Source organism: Ammospiza nelsoni, chromosome 11 (genome assembly GCF_027579445.1).
Source record: "Ammospiza nelsoni isolate bAmmNel1 chromosome 11, bAmmNel1.pri, whole genome shotgun sequence".
In the NCBI taxonomy this organism is placed as follows: Eukaryota; Metazoa; Chordata; class Aves; order Passeriformes; family Passerellidae; genus Ammospiza; species Ammospiza nelsoni.
The window spans coordinates 16,828,808-16,845,782 of record NC_080643.1 but is presented as its reverse complement, the minus strand read 5'-3'; the positions used below and the strand labels follow the sequence as shown (position 1 = coordinate 16,845,782).

General features: G+C 50.3%; 1 protein-coding gene across 1 annotated transcript in view; it reads right to left on the bottom strand.

Annotated features, from left to right (window-relative positions):
- BSN (bassoon presynaptic cytomatrix protein) overlaps positions 1-14,721 on the bottom strand; it is an 87,451-nt gene extending 72,730 nt beyond the window's left edge. Inside the window, exon 1 of the mRNA XM_059480426.1 lies at positions 14,561-14,721. Coding sequence (XP_059336409.1) covers positions 14,561-14,721 — 161 coding nt within the window. The remainder of the gene's footprint in view (positions 1-14,560) is intronic.
- Between the last annotated feature and the right edge of the window lie 2,254 nt (positions 14,722-16,975).

The window sequence follows — 16,975 nt, the reverse complement described above, 5'->3', positions numbered from 1 at the left end:
TCTGGGGAGCTGCTCTTTCAGCTGCTGATGCCTGAAACGTGTGGCCACCACTGTCAGGATCTTGGCCAAACCCTTCAGAGCCAAAGGCAAACAGGCCTGACAGAAGAGCTGGCAGGTAATGATCTCAGTCCCATATATATCAAAGAGATCACTTCTCAGATAGCTTTACAGGAGCAGGCACTATAAAGGTCCAAAGATTTGAACATGGTCTCCTTTTAAAATGATAAAATTGTTACTGAGAACATTAATGATCTTGAACTTCAAAGCATTAAAATACGCCAGGGGTAAGTGCAGTGTCCAACATTCATTCTACTTCAGCGACAGGGAAAATCTGTTTCCTCTGTGATAGCTGAAAACTACATTTAAATCTTCCAGAGACAGAGCAGAAGCCACCTCTTGATCAAAATGCCATCAGCTGCAGGGTGTGAGAGGAGCTGTACAGCTCAGTGATGAGAACCAGGAAAGTGCAGGTGCAGAGCCAGGCTTCACTGTGCCTGGGATGGACACAGAGATCCTGGAAAGGCTATGGGGTATCTAATCCCTCTCTGCCTCTCTCTGGGCACTTGGAGGTATCTGGAAGATCCAAGACAAGGAGGAACATCACCTCATCCAGTGAATGGGTGCAGCTGGAGGGTCAGCTTTGGACCTTCAGTGCAGGTGAAGCCTTGGAGTCTTTGGGGAGACCTGGAGAGAACAGGAGGCATCAGACACCCCAGCTGCTGGACCTGAGGACACTGCTGAAGGGGAGGATGCTCAGCAGGTCTGAGCTCATTAAGTGCATTAATTGAGGTGATGCTGAGGGTGGCCATGCTGCAGCCTGCACAGGAAAGTGAGCTGCTGCCTGCAGAGCTCCTCTCCTCTTTACTGCAGGATTTGGAAGGTCTGCAATGAATGATGAAGAGCTGTGCCACAGAGTTATGGCCCTGCGACCAATACCAAGGAGCATGTAGGGAAACAGCAGCTAAAACAGGGATAAACATCCCCAGGAGCCATGGAGAGGTGTGGGCTGGAGCCATCTCTTCAGTCTGATTTCCACTCAGCTACTTGATGTGTTGCCTCCATATCCTTCCCTGTACAACTGATTGCTATGAGCAAGGCATTTATGTGTGGTAAAATTACATAAAAGAGCCATGACAATCTTTAATGTCCTGTGGGCAGCATCAAGGACGAGGATGCTGGGGAGAGCACCCCAGGCAAGGAGCAGCTGCTCCCCTCAGCCTTGATCCACTCCCATCCCACATGTGAGCTCTGGCAGTGAAAGGGTAGAGGAGCTGATTGCTGCAGTCACGCTTAACTGAAGGCCTTTGTCCCAGGAAAGCCAACACCATGAATTACTGCTCTGTATTTACAAAATGCCAGCAAAGCTGAAAGATAAACCACGGCATGAAGCTAAGGAATGTTTATGGCACACGGCTGGTGAAAGCTTATCTTGTAAATCTATGATTATAACCCACGGCCGCCCTCCTTGAGAGCCTCTCTGATTTTAATTAGCAGCGACACAATTTTTTGTTTAGTTCGTTAGCTGTTCCCTAAAGCAATGCAGAATGAAGCTACCTGCTCTGGACTTAATCCTGTGACAGGAATGTGCCTGCTCTGAGGAGCCAAACCTGACACACAAACCTTCAGTAACAGTGACTGTAACAGACTTGGCTTCAATCTATGTGCAGGACTGGGAAACGACACAGAAATTCACATGATTACTATAATTTTCAGATACAACCGGGAAATAAAGAAGAGAAAAAGTGAGAAGGTTTCTGAGAAAGAAATTAAAAGCAGCAGGTGGAAGGGTAAAAAAGGGAAGTTTCCATGGTACCTGTTAGCAAAACATGCACAGTCAAGGAAAGGTTTAACACAAGGCTATAACACAGCCATATCATTAAACAACCAAGCAACAGGAGCAAAAGGCAATACTTAGTATGAAAAATCATCTCAAGTGGGAGAATTGTTAGGACAAAAATCTAGAAAGAAAGGCGAGAAAGAAAGAAGTAATAGAAGATGAAGAAACAAGAGGAATCCTTCTTATGGGTTAATAACTTATCAGGATTTAGGACACCCAGGACAGAGGCAGATGGTCAGGTTTTCACAAGCAGAGGTGCAGGATCTTGCCATGGGATAAATGGGATATTCATAAATGGCTTGGGAAGGAGGGGGGATAAAGAAGGGACAAGTTTGCTGAGCCATGGAAATTTATTCAGCATATTCAAAGCTAAAGCTGAATGCAAAGAGCTGTAGAAGGCTCTCCTGAACTGGATGTCTCGAAACACCATGGCAGGTGAAATCCAAGGTCAAGAAATGCAGAGTGAGGCACAGAGAACAACCATAGCCACATGTGGTGATGGGTTCTAAATCAGACACTGATGCTCTGCAAAGAGTTCTGCAAGCCATGTTGGACCATTCTCAGAAAACATCAATTTAATGCTCATCAACAAATATAGAACAATCCACCCCAAAAAATACACAATTAAGTTATTTTGGGAAAAACGCATTTTGGAAAGCAATTCAAAGAGAAGAGCAAAGGCAGCCTGTTCCCTTGACTTGCTTCTGGCTTCCTTCCCCACAAAGAGTGTGGCACCAAGGTCTGGCTTTGCAATTCTCCCTTTTGCATTCAGGCTTGACTCTGTGCAGGAGCTGGATGGACTCCTGCAGGTGCTGGCTGGCTCAAAAAATGAATCCAACACAAGCAGCATTTGTCACAGGTGGCAAAAAAGGGTCAGTCCAGGGGTCTGGCTCCAACAGATCAACATCCCAGTCATGTCCACACCACACAAGGGTCCCCAGACTTCTACCTTCCACAAGAAGTTGGTATTCAACTGTTAAGAAACTGGGAAGACTGCAGGGCCCTTCTTTTGGATGAGTTCCACCCATGCTCCAAAATTAAAATCTGATGCAAAAAATGTATCATTATCCATCTCCATGACAGCTTGAGTCAACCAAACTCAGCCCAGAACGGAGAACAACATTCATTCCAGGCATAAAAAAAAAGGAAGATCCATCAGAAAGAGAAGTGCTGTTAAAAAAGAGGCAGTAATGACAGACCAGAAAGAAACTGGTTTGTATTTTTAGAAAAAGGAAAGAAAAACACAGTTAAAAAGCAATTTCCAGAAGAGGAAATCAGAGTGCCATACTGCAGAGAGACAGGCAGCTCCTGGTGACTATGCAGCAACCAAAAAATCCTGACTTTGCACCCTCATTTATCTGAGCCTGGGCAAATGAAACAAGGCACCTAATTTTTTTTGTGTGTGTCTGTGAAAAACCATAGCCTTTTTATCCATCCTGCAGTTTGTGTCTTTGCACCTCTGCATATTTTGGCTATCTCATAATAGTCCCTTTCTCTCTTCCCCAGGCCATTTAGGTCCTTAATTCTACTTTTTTGGTTGTTGCCTCAGGTTACCAGGAGAGCAGATATCCGAGGTGTGGAAGAGCAATCAAGAGATCATTTGGCAGGGACTGAGGAAACAGCCATCAACTGATCCTCCACAAAGAGCTCCAAATACAGCACATGTGGAGGGGAACATGGAAAAACTGATGAGCCCACACCTCCCTGTGAGGAGGAGAAATCTGTGTCCAGCACAGCCAGGTGCCTTTAAACAAAATCTTCACATCAGGTTATTTTTCTCAGAAGCACTGCTCAGCTGCAGAGGTTTCTTCCTCCCTGACATTCCCCACACCAGCTCACAGGGTCCAAAAATGTATTTTATTTAAGACTGTGGTCGCAAGTGCCTGGTGGGACATGCCCAGGGGCTGGCACTGGATGGGCTCAGTGGTTTTGTGTCTTAGATTTGCACTTTCTGGTTTTCAGAGATATGAACTGGAATATCAAACCAAACTCAGAATCATGTTTTTATGTGTAAAACTCATTATTCACAACAGGAAAGGTAAAGGAAACCCAAGGAACAATACATTACTAACACTGTCAGAGATACCATCAACTTCAATATCTCAAGCTGTTTAGTTTAAATGTACTTTTGAAATAGAAGTCTGAAATTCCCCTGCCAAATTCTTTATAGGATCAAAGGAAAACATTTCTCCAGCTTCTGCAACTCTTTGAGGCTCCTTGTCCCTGCCTGCATTTCCCTGCTGCACGTACCTCAGCCCAGAACATTTGTCCCCAAAGAGATGGAGGCATCTGCATATTTGATGTATCTGTCCTTGCAGAACCCTCGGAAGGCTTAGCTTGGCAGAAATGGCAGCAGGTAAAATTTAAGGCTGAGAAGTTTAGTTGGGAAGTGAAGCAAATTTTAGACACGTTGAGAAGCAGAAGGCACTTTATTCCTACCCAGAGCAGCTGCTTGGGTTTTGTTTGTGTATTTCAAATAAAAAGAAAATTGTGATAATTTGTCAGTTCAGAGTGTTTGGGTCTATATTTTCACTTAATAATAAATCAAAATTAAATAGGTAATAATGGAGATGGGTTGGATGAAACTGAGCTGTACGGCCAAGAGGAATCCTATCCTAATCCATTAACCAGTGCTTAACATCCATTAACAATGCAGGAGGAGGAGAGCCTGGAAGATGAGGAAGGCAGATAAAATAAAGCAGAAAAGGGATGCCTAAAGAGACAGTTCAGAGTTTCCTCCCTGAGGGACGTTTCTGGATGCCATATTTTTGCCAGGTTGAGGCAATCAGTGGCATATAATATAGTGATAGGCATCATCTTTTCCACTCCAACAGGAACTGATGCTCTGCTATAACTGCAGTGTGTAACCAGTCAAAACCTCATCCAGTATAGTGGTAAATGGGCTCTGAAAATCACCACCATCACAAAAGGTTCTATATAATACACTATATAAATGAAAACAACCTCTTTTCCTGTTGTGCTCTCCAGATACAGGATTCCCAAGCAAAACATCCACAACTTAGATGGGAAACAGGTGGGAAAAGGAGAAGGCTTGGATATTTTTGCTCCTTGGGACCAGAGATCTGCCCTGAATACAAAGGATGGAGTGTTTTACAGGGATGAGAGCAACACCCACCGTCACCTCCTCACGTCCGCCGGCGTCAGGAGCATTCACGAGAAGCGGCCGCTGCTGCCCAGCCCCAGCACAATGTGCTCCAGCCCTATCTGCTCCAGACATCTCACAGCTCATATCAGAGCTGCTGCAGCCCAGGGATGTGCTTGGGACTGGCAGCAGCTCCCTCGCCCTCCCAAGAGCCATTCCCAGCACAGGAGAGCGGAGCAGGTTCGAAAGGGCAGCATCCCAAAGGGCCACTACCAATGCTTGCCCAGGGTGTTGAGAAATCCTTGGTGAGCAGGGAATAAGAAACTCAAATTACGGAGGCTTATTGTTGGTGGGCAGGAGACAACAATGCTGATGCATCTGAGAGAAAATATGGAGAAAATATACACACTTGGAGGACAGCATGGAGTTCTTTGTGTCCTACTGCTGGTCCTACGAGGGCTACATTAATGGGTGTCAAACCTGGAACCCCATGAGTCTCAGACTGGAAATCAAAAATGCAACAGAAGTTCATAAAATCACAGAATGATTCAGGTTGGAAGGGATCTTAATGATCATTTCATTCCAACCCCCCTGCCGTGGGCAGGGACACCTGCCACCAGACCAGGTTGCTCCAAGCCCCATCCAGCCTGGCCCTGAACACTTCCAGGGATGGGGCAGCCACTTCTCTGGCAAGTTACCGCAGATGAACTGCTGAAATAGCCCACAGCGAAATTAAAATGGAAGAAAATACATTCACTCCTTCCTGTCAACTCAGAGGTTGTTGCTGAGCACGATGAGAACAGCTCAGGCTGTGACCACCTCGGGTGTTTGAGCCAAGCAGACCAAACCCAGCCCAGCAAGGCAACAGGCACTCCTGGAACTGCAGCTGCATACCTGCAAAGGCTGCAAACCAGCAGAGTTTACTCTGCCAGTCAACTGGGAGGTTAGTATTTAAAAAAAAATTAAAAAAAAGAAAAGGGAGAGAAAAAACCCAACCAAACAACAATTTGTCTCCCTAAGAAGATTAATAGGTGCATTTAAAGAAATCAGGCTGTAGGCTTAATGAGAGAGAGGCAGCAAAATCCTAAATGTGAGACCTCCTACAGTTTTTCAGTCCAGCTGTACAATCAAATAATAGTTTATGTAACTAGGATTGAAACTAAATAAATTAAAAGTAATTTCATGTTTCATCAAAAGAAAAAGTACAGTTTGGAGTCAACATGGAAAAAGATCTAGTTCAGCCCCACATTTTCCCCAGCCTTTCATAAGCTTTGTACTATCAGCTGATTTGGGTTTTTTTCACACGACAAAGGCAAATTACCAAGTCCCTTAAGAACTTATTACACATTTCCAATTTTCAACCATTCCTATTTTATAACGCATAAATTCACATATCTGTAAGTGAAATGTTTTCTTTAGAAGATGAAAGAAAAAAAAACATGCTGTTTTTTCTAGGCTGCAATCTGTTTTTTGGTTAAATAATAATAAAAAAAAAAAGGGTGGTTAGCAGCTACAACATGTCAATCTTTGCAAGTAATTCCCACGCATAACTTCATCCTTTTGCAGACATGAAATATGGCAAAATCTTTTCGTACTCTTTGTGTCTAGACTGATGAAGGAAGGGCACAAGATACCAACAGACTCTTTCTTCTACTGGAAAGCCCATGGCAGACCCATTTGGGTCTCAGCTGGGTTTTTAAGAGCACCAAACCCCTCAGGATTCATTCAATAGCTGAAGACACATCTCACATTGACTTCATACCCACATACAACTTCTGAGGATGGAGCACCCTGAGAAGAACCCTGAGATCACACCACAAGAGGTTGCATACTCCAAGCATCTCCTAACAAAGCTAAAAATCCACAAATAAAGGCAAATTTCAAAATAAATCTCCCTGTTCGGGATGCTACAACCCTCAGGACTGGTCCTGCAAAGGGATGTCCACCAGAACCAGGCTCTGAGCCTCCCAGCAGCTGGAAAAGCCCATGAGCCCCCAAGGCCAGGAAAGACTCAAGACAGGCTAGAAAGCAATGTTGCACTGGTATGCAAGGAAACAAAGAGAAAAAAGGTTCAGGGGCTGCTCTCAGCTATTGACATCTGGCCTTTGCAAGTGTCCCTGCTATGTCAGGCTGGATCGAGGAGGTCCTGCCACCCTTGGACATCCTGGCTGAAATGCAGGATTGGGTCACATCTAAACCAAATGACATTTTGATTCACGGTGATTTTTCTTCTACATCTGTCAGAGGAGCTGTCAAATCCTCATCTGAAAGCTGTTCAGCGTGGGAAACTGCTTTGTCATGTCTGAGAGCCTGTGGTCCCTGTCAGGTCCTGGAACTGAGTGAAGAGCAGTCAGTCACACATGCCCAAAAACCCTCAAGATTCTGCAACATTTCCCAAGCAGCATGGATGGGTTTTCTATGCAGCATCTGCTTGCTCTCAGTTCAGTTAGAGCTATCAAGTCCCTCCAAGAGGACAGGAAATGCTCTTCTCATGAGGACCTACACATGACAAGAGAAGAGGTCCAGGTGGCTCTAAGGTCTCCCCTTTTCTTCTCCAGACCAGACACCCCCAGCTGTCTCAGTCTGCCTCCATAAGAGAGGAGTGTCTCATTGAGGATCTCAGTCATTGCCTCGTTAGTGGGGGTGTGATGGGGTGTCTAACGGTGTCTACCAGCAAGTAATGGCTGAGGTTTCCCCCAGGCCTGTGCTTCCACCTGTCCCCCACTGCAGTCACTGGGTTCTTGGACAGCTGTGCCCAGCCCAGGGAGCACCAACAGGCTCCACATGGAGATGTTCATCTTGTTCTAGGGAGAAGGTGTAAAGGCACTTCCTTCCTGTGCTAAGGACAGGGGCAGGAGAGGGGTCTGGGAACAGACTGGGCAGGAGAGGGGTTTGTGCTGTAGCTCCTCTCAGAAGATGCCCAACGCACTCTACTGCATTAAATATATGAACATTTTTCTTCTATTGACAATGACCTAGAAACACAACTAAATCATGTTTGAAAAAAGAGAATGCACCAAACTATTTAATCACATCTTCAGGGGGGAATGAAGCCAGTAGAACAGCTAATCTCCTGCTCATCACAGAAACTATAGTTTTGGACTGAGGGCAACTTTGTATATTCAGAGGCGACAGTTTTACTTAAACCTTCTGTGATCATATATCCCATTGTTCCATCTGGTAAACTGCTTCTACACTTATTTATGCTCACTCTTAACATCCATTTGATTACCATTTGGCGAGCATAGGCCTCTGAACTGCAGAGGTGTGTCTTTGCTAGCCATCATAACCATTTTTGCCACCCAGTGCCAGCAGCCAGGCTGGAGGGCGCATTCCCTCGCCATCTCCAACCAAACCATGGCACTTACACAAATAATAAGAGAAAACAAAATAAAAATTGCATTCAGAGATGCTTTCCTTGACTGCCAACACGGGCAGGGAGCTGCTGTCTCCTGCCCGTCCAACCCACTGTCCTCAGTCTCTTAACGGGGTTGGGGTCTCTCTTCAGTATCAAACACACACTAGGAAAGCTGCAGAGTGAGAGCGAGCGAGACAAGAGTGAGCGAGACACCACCATCATTGTAGTTAAGTCATCTTTGGTGTTAAAGCTGAGCAGAGTACCTCATGAACATCCCTTCCAGCCACGCCATCAAGCCCAGGCCAGCATTAATAGGGTCCAGCAATGCTGATTGCTCTTACAGGCTCCTAAATAGCACATTGGGGGTGCTGGGTGCTCTCAGAGAGGAGCCAGCTCACCACATTCATAAAAACTTACCAGCATCAGTGACATGGAAAGCGGTATGACGTGCCCCTCGATGACTGACAGGCTGCACAGCAGCACCTCGGGGTCATGCCAGAGCTTAGCACCTCCAAGCATGAAAAAAGACAAAAAACCCTGTTTGTAGGAATAGTCGTGCTCATAGACTGATACAAAAATAACAGATCTGTCATTCAAACAGACATTTGAAAACACAGTGATGGCTCAACAGCGACGATCTCAAATTCAAGATGAATGACAGTTTACGATGTGTGGGACCAGGATGACCATCAGCACTTGCTGTCACTCACTGGCCAAAAAAGAAACCCAAGGAACATCCTGGAGCAGCAGCACTCAACAGCAAAGACCACATGATAATGTTACTGTCACATTTAGTGAAAAATGATAACGCCTTTGCCATGAAACCGCTTCACCCTACTGAGCTACGTGCTCTTGGGAAGCACTCTGCACCCTGACTGCCTGTCCCATCCTTCCCAAGGGGCACCTCATACACCAGGAAATTGGAAAGGGATTGCTGGAAAAACACCCTGGGCCAGCCCCAGTGCCAGCCCCAGCAGGGGAAGTGGTGAACACGGCTGTGCAGAGAGGCTGTGCGGCAGGCAGGCTGTGGTGTTCTGCCAGTCCAGATGCACATCAAGTATTCCCCAAACTCATATAAACTGCAGGAATATGCCACAGCATTGACTATCTGTTTGCACTGAATTGGAGACATGATGGGAAACATCAAATATGTGCTTGATTCACACAGCACAGAAAAGAAACAGCTTTATTGCAGCACGCTGGAGAAGCAGAAGTGGAGAGGCAGAAGCCAGCTCAACATGAGCAACAATGTGCAGGGACCTACCAGCCCCAATGGATGTGGCCACTTGAGCTGAGGCTCCATTCCTGAGCATCAGCAGAAGAATCAGGATGGTTTGGGTTGGAAGAGACCCTAAAGATCACCTAGCTTCCATCCCCTGCCATGGGCAGGAACACCTTCCACTAGAAGGCTGACCATCAGCACTCAGCTTTCCAGTGCAAAGGAAGCGGCCCTGCCACAGCTTCCAATTGTACCAGAGGAAGCCCAGGACTCCTCCAACTTTTCAGCCAACACAGCAAAGGACATCAATCCTCTCAAATTCTTCTCTATCCTTTCTGGGCAGAAGTGGACACTGCAGGGACACCCCCAGGAGCCCCTCACCCAGCAAAAGCGAGGGGTTAAGATCCACCATCCAGGCTGGATCCCGCAGTGAGAAACCCCAACCTGTGAGGCAGACTGCAAATCTGTGTATTTGTTTTGGAAATAAAGGCATTAATAATTGATGCCAAACACTGTGAATATTGATGAGCACGTTCCCAGAAGAGGTTTTGGAGTTACTTAAGCACCCAGAATTGTGCCGTCTGGATTCAGTGGCCTAATGGCTGCTGTCAGAGCAATCACAATACGCAAAGCACTGTGTCACAGCCAGCACTGCCTGCCCATCATGACAGAAGATAAAATGATGCCCAGTGGGGTATTTAACACCACAAATATTTTGATTTGATCCATCATGTACACCATTTTCTACTCCTTTTACTTTTTGTTTTGCTCGCACAAGTTTAATGATCTCAAAACATTGCGTATCTGTTCTTCCCCTCCTCACTCAAACCCAGCCTCAGTTCCCTCCTGACCCTCCAAATGTCTGGCAGCAAATAAACTAATGCTCAATAAGTGCAGAAGCATGGCAGGCTTTTCCAGACTGCCAGTCCATGGCTCAGCCAGGGAAAAAAACTGTTTTAATATTTGAGGAAATTCCCAGCAATGCCTCTGGTGGTGATGCCTCTGCCCCATCCTGCGCAGGGCTCAGGGCCTTTGGGGAGAGCAGAGCATGGAAATGAGGATGGAGCTGGCTCTCTGGGCTCTCCAGGTGAGTGTGAGCCCTCTCCACAGCCTGGCTTCCCATCACACAGTCTGGTTTTATTTCTAGCACAGTCATATGAAAATGGACATCGACTGCTCATTTCTGCAAGCTTGGGAAAAGTGCCCATTTAAAAAAAAAGAGGCAAAGTAGTTTTTTTTTTTAAACAATTATCTTTATGTATAAACTTCTTATTTCTCATTGTGATGGTACTTTATGGCAAGCAAACAAGCACACTCAAGTGAGCTTCTGAGAGGGTAAAAGTGAGCATCCAAACTGCAAGGGTTTGTCCAAAGTTTCTCTGATTTAAAGGGCTTTCTTTCAGTTCTGTTTCTCCTATGCTCTTCCTTACCACCAGAATTTTTACTTCAAGCTCCATTGCCTGCTAAACAGAGCAAGGCTGGATGTACAGCAGGGTAAACAGGATCAGCACTTGCCTTGCCACTGTGCCAAGCCAAGGGAAGGCTCTGAGGGAGCTCACAGCCCATGCCAAAGGTGCTACCACACAGTACTGGAGATATTCCCTCTTGGTTGCTTCAAGACCTTCAGCTCACAACCTATCTTGAGGCTTAAAAAATACTGGAATATGACCTACAGTGTGGAAAACAAAGGTCCTGGCACCTCTGCCAGTGTGTCATGCTCCCTCCCAGTCTCACAGCCTGCAGCCTGCCTGCAGTGTGCATCACCCAGGTCCAGAGGAACAGCGGTGCTGAAAGCCCTGCTGCTCCCACACACAGCCCCTGAATTTGTAGCTGGTCCTCAATGCCTCCCAGGAGACTGCCCCTCTTCCCCTCTCCCATCCTTCAGCCTGAGCTCGTGCATCCAGGTGTCAAAAAGAGCCTTTTGCAAGCTCCACAGCTGAGCAGCAGCGAGACCAAAAACCTGAATGAATCCAGCAGAAATCAGGCACATACAGTCAGAAGCAGCAATAAAGTCTTTCTGCAGGTTACCAGGAAAATCAGCCATGTAAAGCTCTGTGCCCCAAGCTACAGTTCTGAACTTGGGATCATCCCTGCTCTGCCATCTGAGCCTTTTTCATTCATCCATCCATCCATCCATCCATCCATCCATCCATCCATCCATCCATCCATACCATGAAATGAGCTTGTCCCTTCTGCTTAGGGGGTGTCTCTGGAGGAACAGAGTAGAACTTGCCAGTCCACAGCTTTCTGTCCAAATGCATCAGCAACCAATCTGGGCTCCTGTGATCCTACATTATTGGTGCCCCAGCCATTTTCCTTTCAGGCTAGAGGCTCTGTTTGCCTGAGCAGACCAGCAGCAAGCCTGCCCTCCCTCCCCAGATTCAATCTCTCCTTGCTGGAGCACCAGAGTCAGGCACAGCCTCCTCAGGTGAGATTCCAGCAGCTCCTTGCACAAGGGTGAGCTCTGCACTGAAAACACCTTGCCAATGCAACCCTGCACCATCCTGGCCTTTTGCAGAGCTGCTGGCAGAGCCAAACCACCCCAGAGCTGAGTACTGCCCCCAGCTTCCCTCCAACCTCTGGCTCCCCCGTGCCTCAGCAAAGCATGCAAGCAAAAAATCAAAGTTCATAAACAGTGGTAGACATTGCAACTTAGTGAGAAGATGCTACTCCTATTTGAGTTTTCCAGTCTCTGAAGTATCTTCATAGTGGATGCACAGTTCTTAGAAGCTGTTATGATGGATTTAAACACAAGAGCCCGAAATCCAGGGTAGCCCCTATAAGGTATTCAGGCTATTTCTCTGTGTAACACAAAGCAAACTGTGAAAAATGACACAGAAAAGTCCTACTACTGTGGTTTTCACTGGCTTACATGTGGACTTAGGTTATTTAATTCAGAGAGGAAAAAATAATTACTCTGATATTGAAAGAAACTCACTTTCTCTGGCCACTTGAGATTTCTGGAGCAGCACCTTTAGCACTGCACACTCACTGCTTGGCCAGCACATCCTGTGCTCTGCTGAACCTTTCACAACATATGGTCTGTCTTATGTGCCCACTCCCGCCCCTCACAAAAGCCACTTTCTTCTCGAGGCCTCATTTCCCTTCATTGCCACTTTGCTACCTTGAATTTAAATCCCTCAGTGTCATCTCAGCCCCCCACACCCCTCCCACGCTTAGGTTTTAAACACTGGCACAGCTCAGCATCGTCCCCATCCCACTGCTGCTCCACAGCACAGCCTCACTTGGCCCACCTCTTTAATTGCTTTAATTAATTGCAAGGGAGGGCAGCTCCCCAGCAGCAGCTTCCCAGGAGGCACAGGAGCATCAGCTCAGTGTGCGAGGGCTGGAGCACGGCCGGAAAAAACAACCTGGTGTTTCTGGCACCGGAGGAGCATGGATGGCCACTGCTACAGACTCTGCTCCTCCACCCAGGACCCTAAGAGCCCCTGGAACCCCCAGCACTGCACAGCAGCCAACACAGAACTTGGACAGTGATGGAGGAGCAGTGCCAGAATTGGACAGAGACAGCAGACCTGCGTGGCTTCCTTGGCTCCTCTCATTACAGCAGCCTAAACAGCCCCACAGGTATTTAGTTTTAAATTGCTTAAGCAGCTGCGAACAACTTTTTACTGGCAGAATCCAAAGCAGAGGAGTTGGGACTCTCTAGCAAGGGAAACTGAGAAAAATGTAAAGGAAAATGAGCACAATTTCCCTCAGAGTCATTTTTTTCACACTCACTGTGTGAAAGCTCACAGGGATCTTACAGACAGAAGCCTGCCCACAGCTGTAGCACCCCTGAAGCCCACTGGATGTCACGGTGTGCCTGTGAGCAGCCATTGCAGCCCAAAAAGACAGAGCCCACTGCCAGGCAAGACTGCAGCTCCTGCTCAGCCTCCTACCTGGATTTTCCCTGTCTGAAGCCACACACCTGGCAAGACCAGCAGCGCTCATCACTGCCCAGGCGAGGCGAAGAGCCCAGAATGGCCCTGCCTTGGCCACACACTGAGGGTGAACCACCCACCGCATCCTCCGCATCCCTCCGTGCAACTTTCTGCTCCTCGCCTTTATTTTTTCAGATAGGATGATGTTTCAGGATTGGCTTTTTTCTTTTAAGGAATATCTCTTATCCCACACGCGCTTCCGAAGTATCTCCCTCGCAGCTGGCGCTGCCTGGCAGAAGGAGAACGTCTCGGTGCAGCTCCCTGCGAGGTTTTGCACCGATGACTCCTGGCAGGGCTGCATGTCCCTCCTGTTACATAACGACCTTTCCCGTTTGGTGCTGGCTCCACTTGGGGTGGCCACGTTTGGGAGTGGTCACATGTGGGGTGGAGACGTTTGGGGCGCTCACATGCCCCAGTGCTCTCAGCCGTGTGCTGCCAGGCACCATCCCCCCATCCCGACCAGACCCACCAACCCTGAACCACCCTCCCTTCTCCCTATGCCTCCCCAAACACGACACTCCTCCCCAGCAACTCCATCCCCGTCCCACATCCAGCCCCAGATCTTAGCTTTGCTCTCCCCAGCACCCAGGGGTGTCCTGGAGCTGCCAGCTCCCCAGGGGCTGCACCTTCCAGCAGTGACCTGCCTCGGGTGCCTCCATCACCTCCCTGAGCCCAGTGTACCACCCTCACTTGCCTGCTCCCTGCTGCCCACACCCCACAGCCGCGCCGTCTGTGCCCTCGGCTCGCAGTCCGTGCACACTCCCGTCTGCCCTGCCTGCGCTCGCCCGCAGGTGCCCCACAGAGCGGCACCCCACGGCAGGAGCCCCACAGAGCGGCCCCCCACAGCACCTCCTGCCCCAGCCAACCCTGCCCGCCCCCAGCAGCCCCGATCACAGCTCCCCGCCGCAGCCGGCACCGCTCTGCCCTCACCCGACACGGCCGCAGCTCCTGCCCGCGTGTCCCCCACACACACCCGCACCGCCAGCCCTGCTCCCCTGTGCCCACACCCCCACCCAGCCGTGCTCCGCGCCCTCAGAGCCCCCCGCAGCCCCGGAGCCCGACCCCGCGCCCCCCGCCGCTCCCCGCCCCGCGCTCTGACCTGGGCCCGGCGGCGGGCGGGAGCTGTCCGCCGCCGCCCGGTGCTGAAGGCGGCTTGGCGGCGGCGGCGGCAGGCGGCGTCGGGGCCCCTGCGGCGGCGGCGGCGGCGGGCGGCAGCTGCCCGTCGTCGCCGCCGCCCTCCAGGCTGGCCTCGTTGCCCATGTCGGGCCGGGCGGGACCGGGACCGGGGCCGCTCCCTCAGCGCAGCGCCGCCCCCGCCGCCGCCATCAGCCCCGCGCCGCCATCGCCGCCCGCCCGCGCCGCCCCGCGCATGCGCTGCCTCCGCGCCCGCTCGCGCCGCGGGCACGCGCGCGTTCGTCTGACCAATCGCCGCCCGCCCCGCGGGGCCCCGCCGGCACGTGCCCCCGGCCCCGCCCCACCCCGCCCGCCGGCCAATGGGCGCCGCGCAGCGCCGGCGCTCGCGCCCGCCAGGCGGCGCCACTCGCGCTCCCGCGCTGGCCGTCGATGAGCGGCCCGTCTGCCGTGACGTCACGGGCCGGCGGCCAATGGGCGCGCAGTCCCGCATGAGGTTACACGCAACAGCCAATGAGCGCCCGCTCACCCATGAGGTCACGGGCAGCTGCAGGATGTCACACACTACTGACCAATGAGGTGTCCCCTCCTTCATGAAGTCATGTGCTGCTCCTGGAAGTCACAGCCTGACAACCAATGAGCACCTGCCTCCTCCATGATGTCAGAGGCTGCCCCAGGACATCACACCACGCCAGCCAATAAGCACCCCCCCATCTCCATGATGTCATGGGCTGTCCAAGAACATCACACCCTGCCAGCCAATGAGTGTCTTGTGCCATTGTGAGGTCATGCACTGCCTTGTGATGTCACACTCTGCCAGTCAGTGATTGTTGTGCTCCCTGTCAGGTCACAGCAGCCCTGCAATGTCACATGCTACTGTCCAATGAGCACCCTGCTATCTCATGACATCCTGGCAGTCACTCTCAGCCAGGCAATGAGAACATACCTCCCTGTGACGTCACAGGCTCGCTGATGAGGCAATGGAGCCTCAGCCAATAACGACCCTGTCCTTCCCACGGCCACCCAGAAACAAGCCAGTGACAACCATTGTTCTCCTATGACATCACAGGCTGAGCCGATGGGCTCACACACTGGCCCTAAGCGCCAGTCTCAGCAGCCAGCACGGCCCTCTCCATGAGGTCACACAGCACTCAGCCAATGGCCACGCTTCCTCCGTGTGAGGTCAGAGGCTGCCCATGACGTCAGAGAGCAGCAGTGCCCAACACCACCGGGGCTCCCTCCCGTCCCCGCCGTTAATGAGGGGCGGTAATTAACGGTGCCGGTCCCCGTGGGCGGAGGGACGCCCTGCCACCGCCGGTCCCCTGATGCCACCCTGCGGCTGCCACGGCCCGGACCCCCCTCGGGGGACCCCAGCGGGGACCCAAAATTGTCGCTGGGCGCGCCAGCCTGGGCGGAGCCGGGCCCGGGCAGGGCTGGCGGCTGCTTTTTATGGGCTGTGAGTCAACTCACACGCGCTAAATCCCAAAATAAACGTGAAACTGGGTCCAGCCTCACCTCGGAGCGCACCGAAATAGCAACCGGCTCCAATGAGCCCCAGGAACAGGGACCTGAGCGCCTTCCCCGCCCCTTCATTATCCCCAGCCCAGGGAAGGGAATGCTGGCACTGGAGGTCACTGCTATCCCCCGAGGAGCAGGGGTGGGGTGCAGAAGGTGTAACAAGGGAGGAAAAGAGCTTTGGAGGATATGAAAGCACTGAGTAAGAGAATAAAACGGCTTCAGTTTTGGGCAGGGCAACAGATGTACAATAAACCAGAACAAAAACACGTCAGAAACAACCCAGGAGCAGCAAGGCTATGGAAGGTTGAAGTGCAAGAATAGATGAGAGCCAGGACTTAGCAGGTGGCCAGAACATACACAAAGTTTGGTTTGTTTGGATTTTTTCCTGAGGTGATGTGTTCCCCAAACACAGGAGACTCAAAACATCCATCCTGAATGCAGCAGAGGTTGGAGCAGCTGCCAGCAGCAGTGCTGTGCAGGCAGTGCCCAGACAAGACACTCAAACTTCAGATTAAACTTGCCCTGGTATCAAAACAGCCCCAAAACCCTTCTCAACCCTAGCACTGCAGGCTGGCATCTGCTCTCCCATTATGGGCAGACACCACACCTGCTCTCCAGCACCCCAGCATGGAAGCCCATGCTGCCTTCTTAAAAGGGTCTTCCTGAACTGGAGAGATCCAGAGCAAGTCTTGCATTTACAGGCATTTGACACCTACCTCGAAGGGACAAGGACAGCAGGCTCTCTGCAGACCCCCACCCAGGCTTCTCCTCTGCAGAATTCACTTTGCTTGATTAAGTCCCCCCAAGTTTTTTTTTCCAGCCCTCTGAACCCTCTCTCCTGGCTCCTCCAAACTCTCCCCTCATT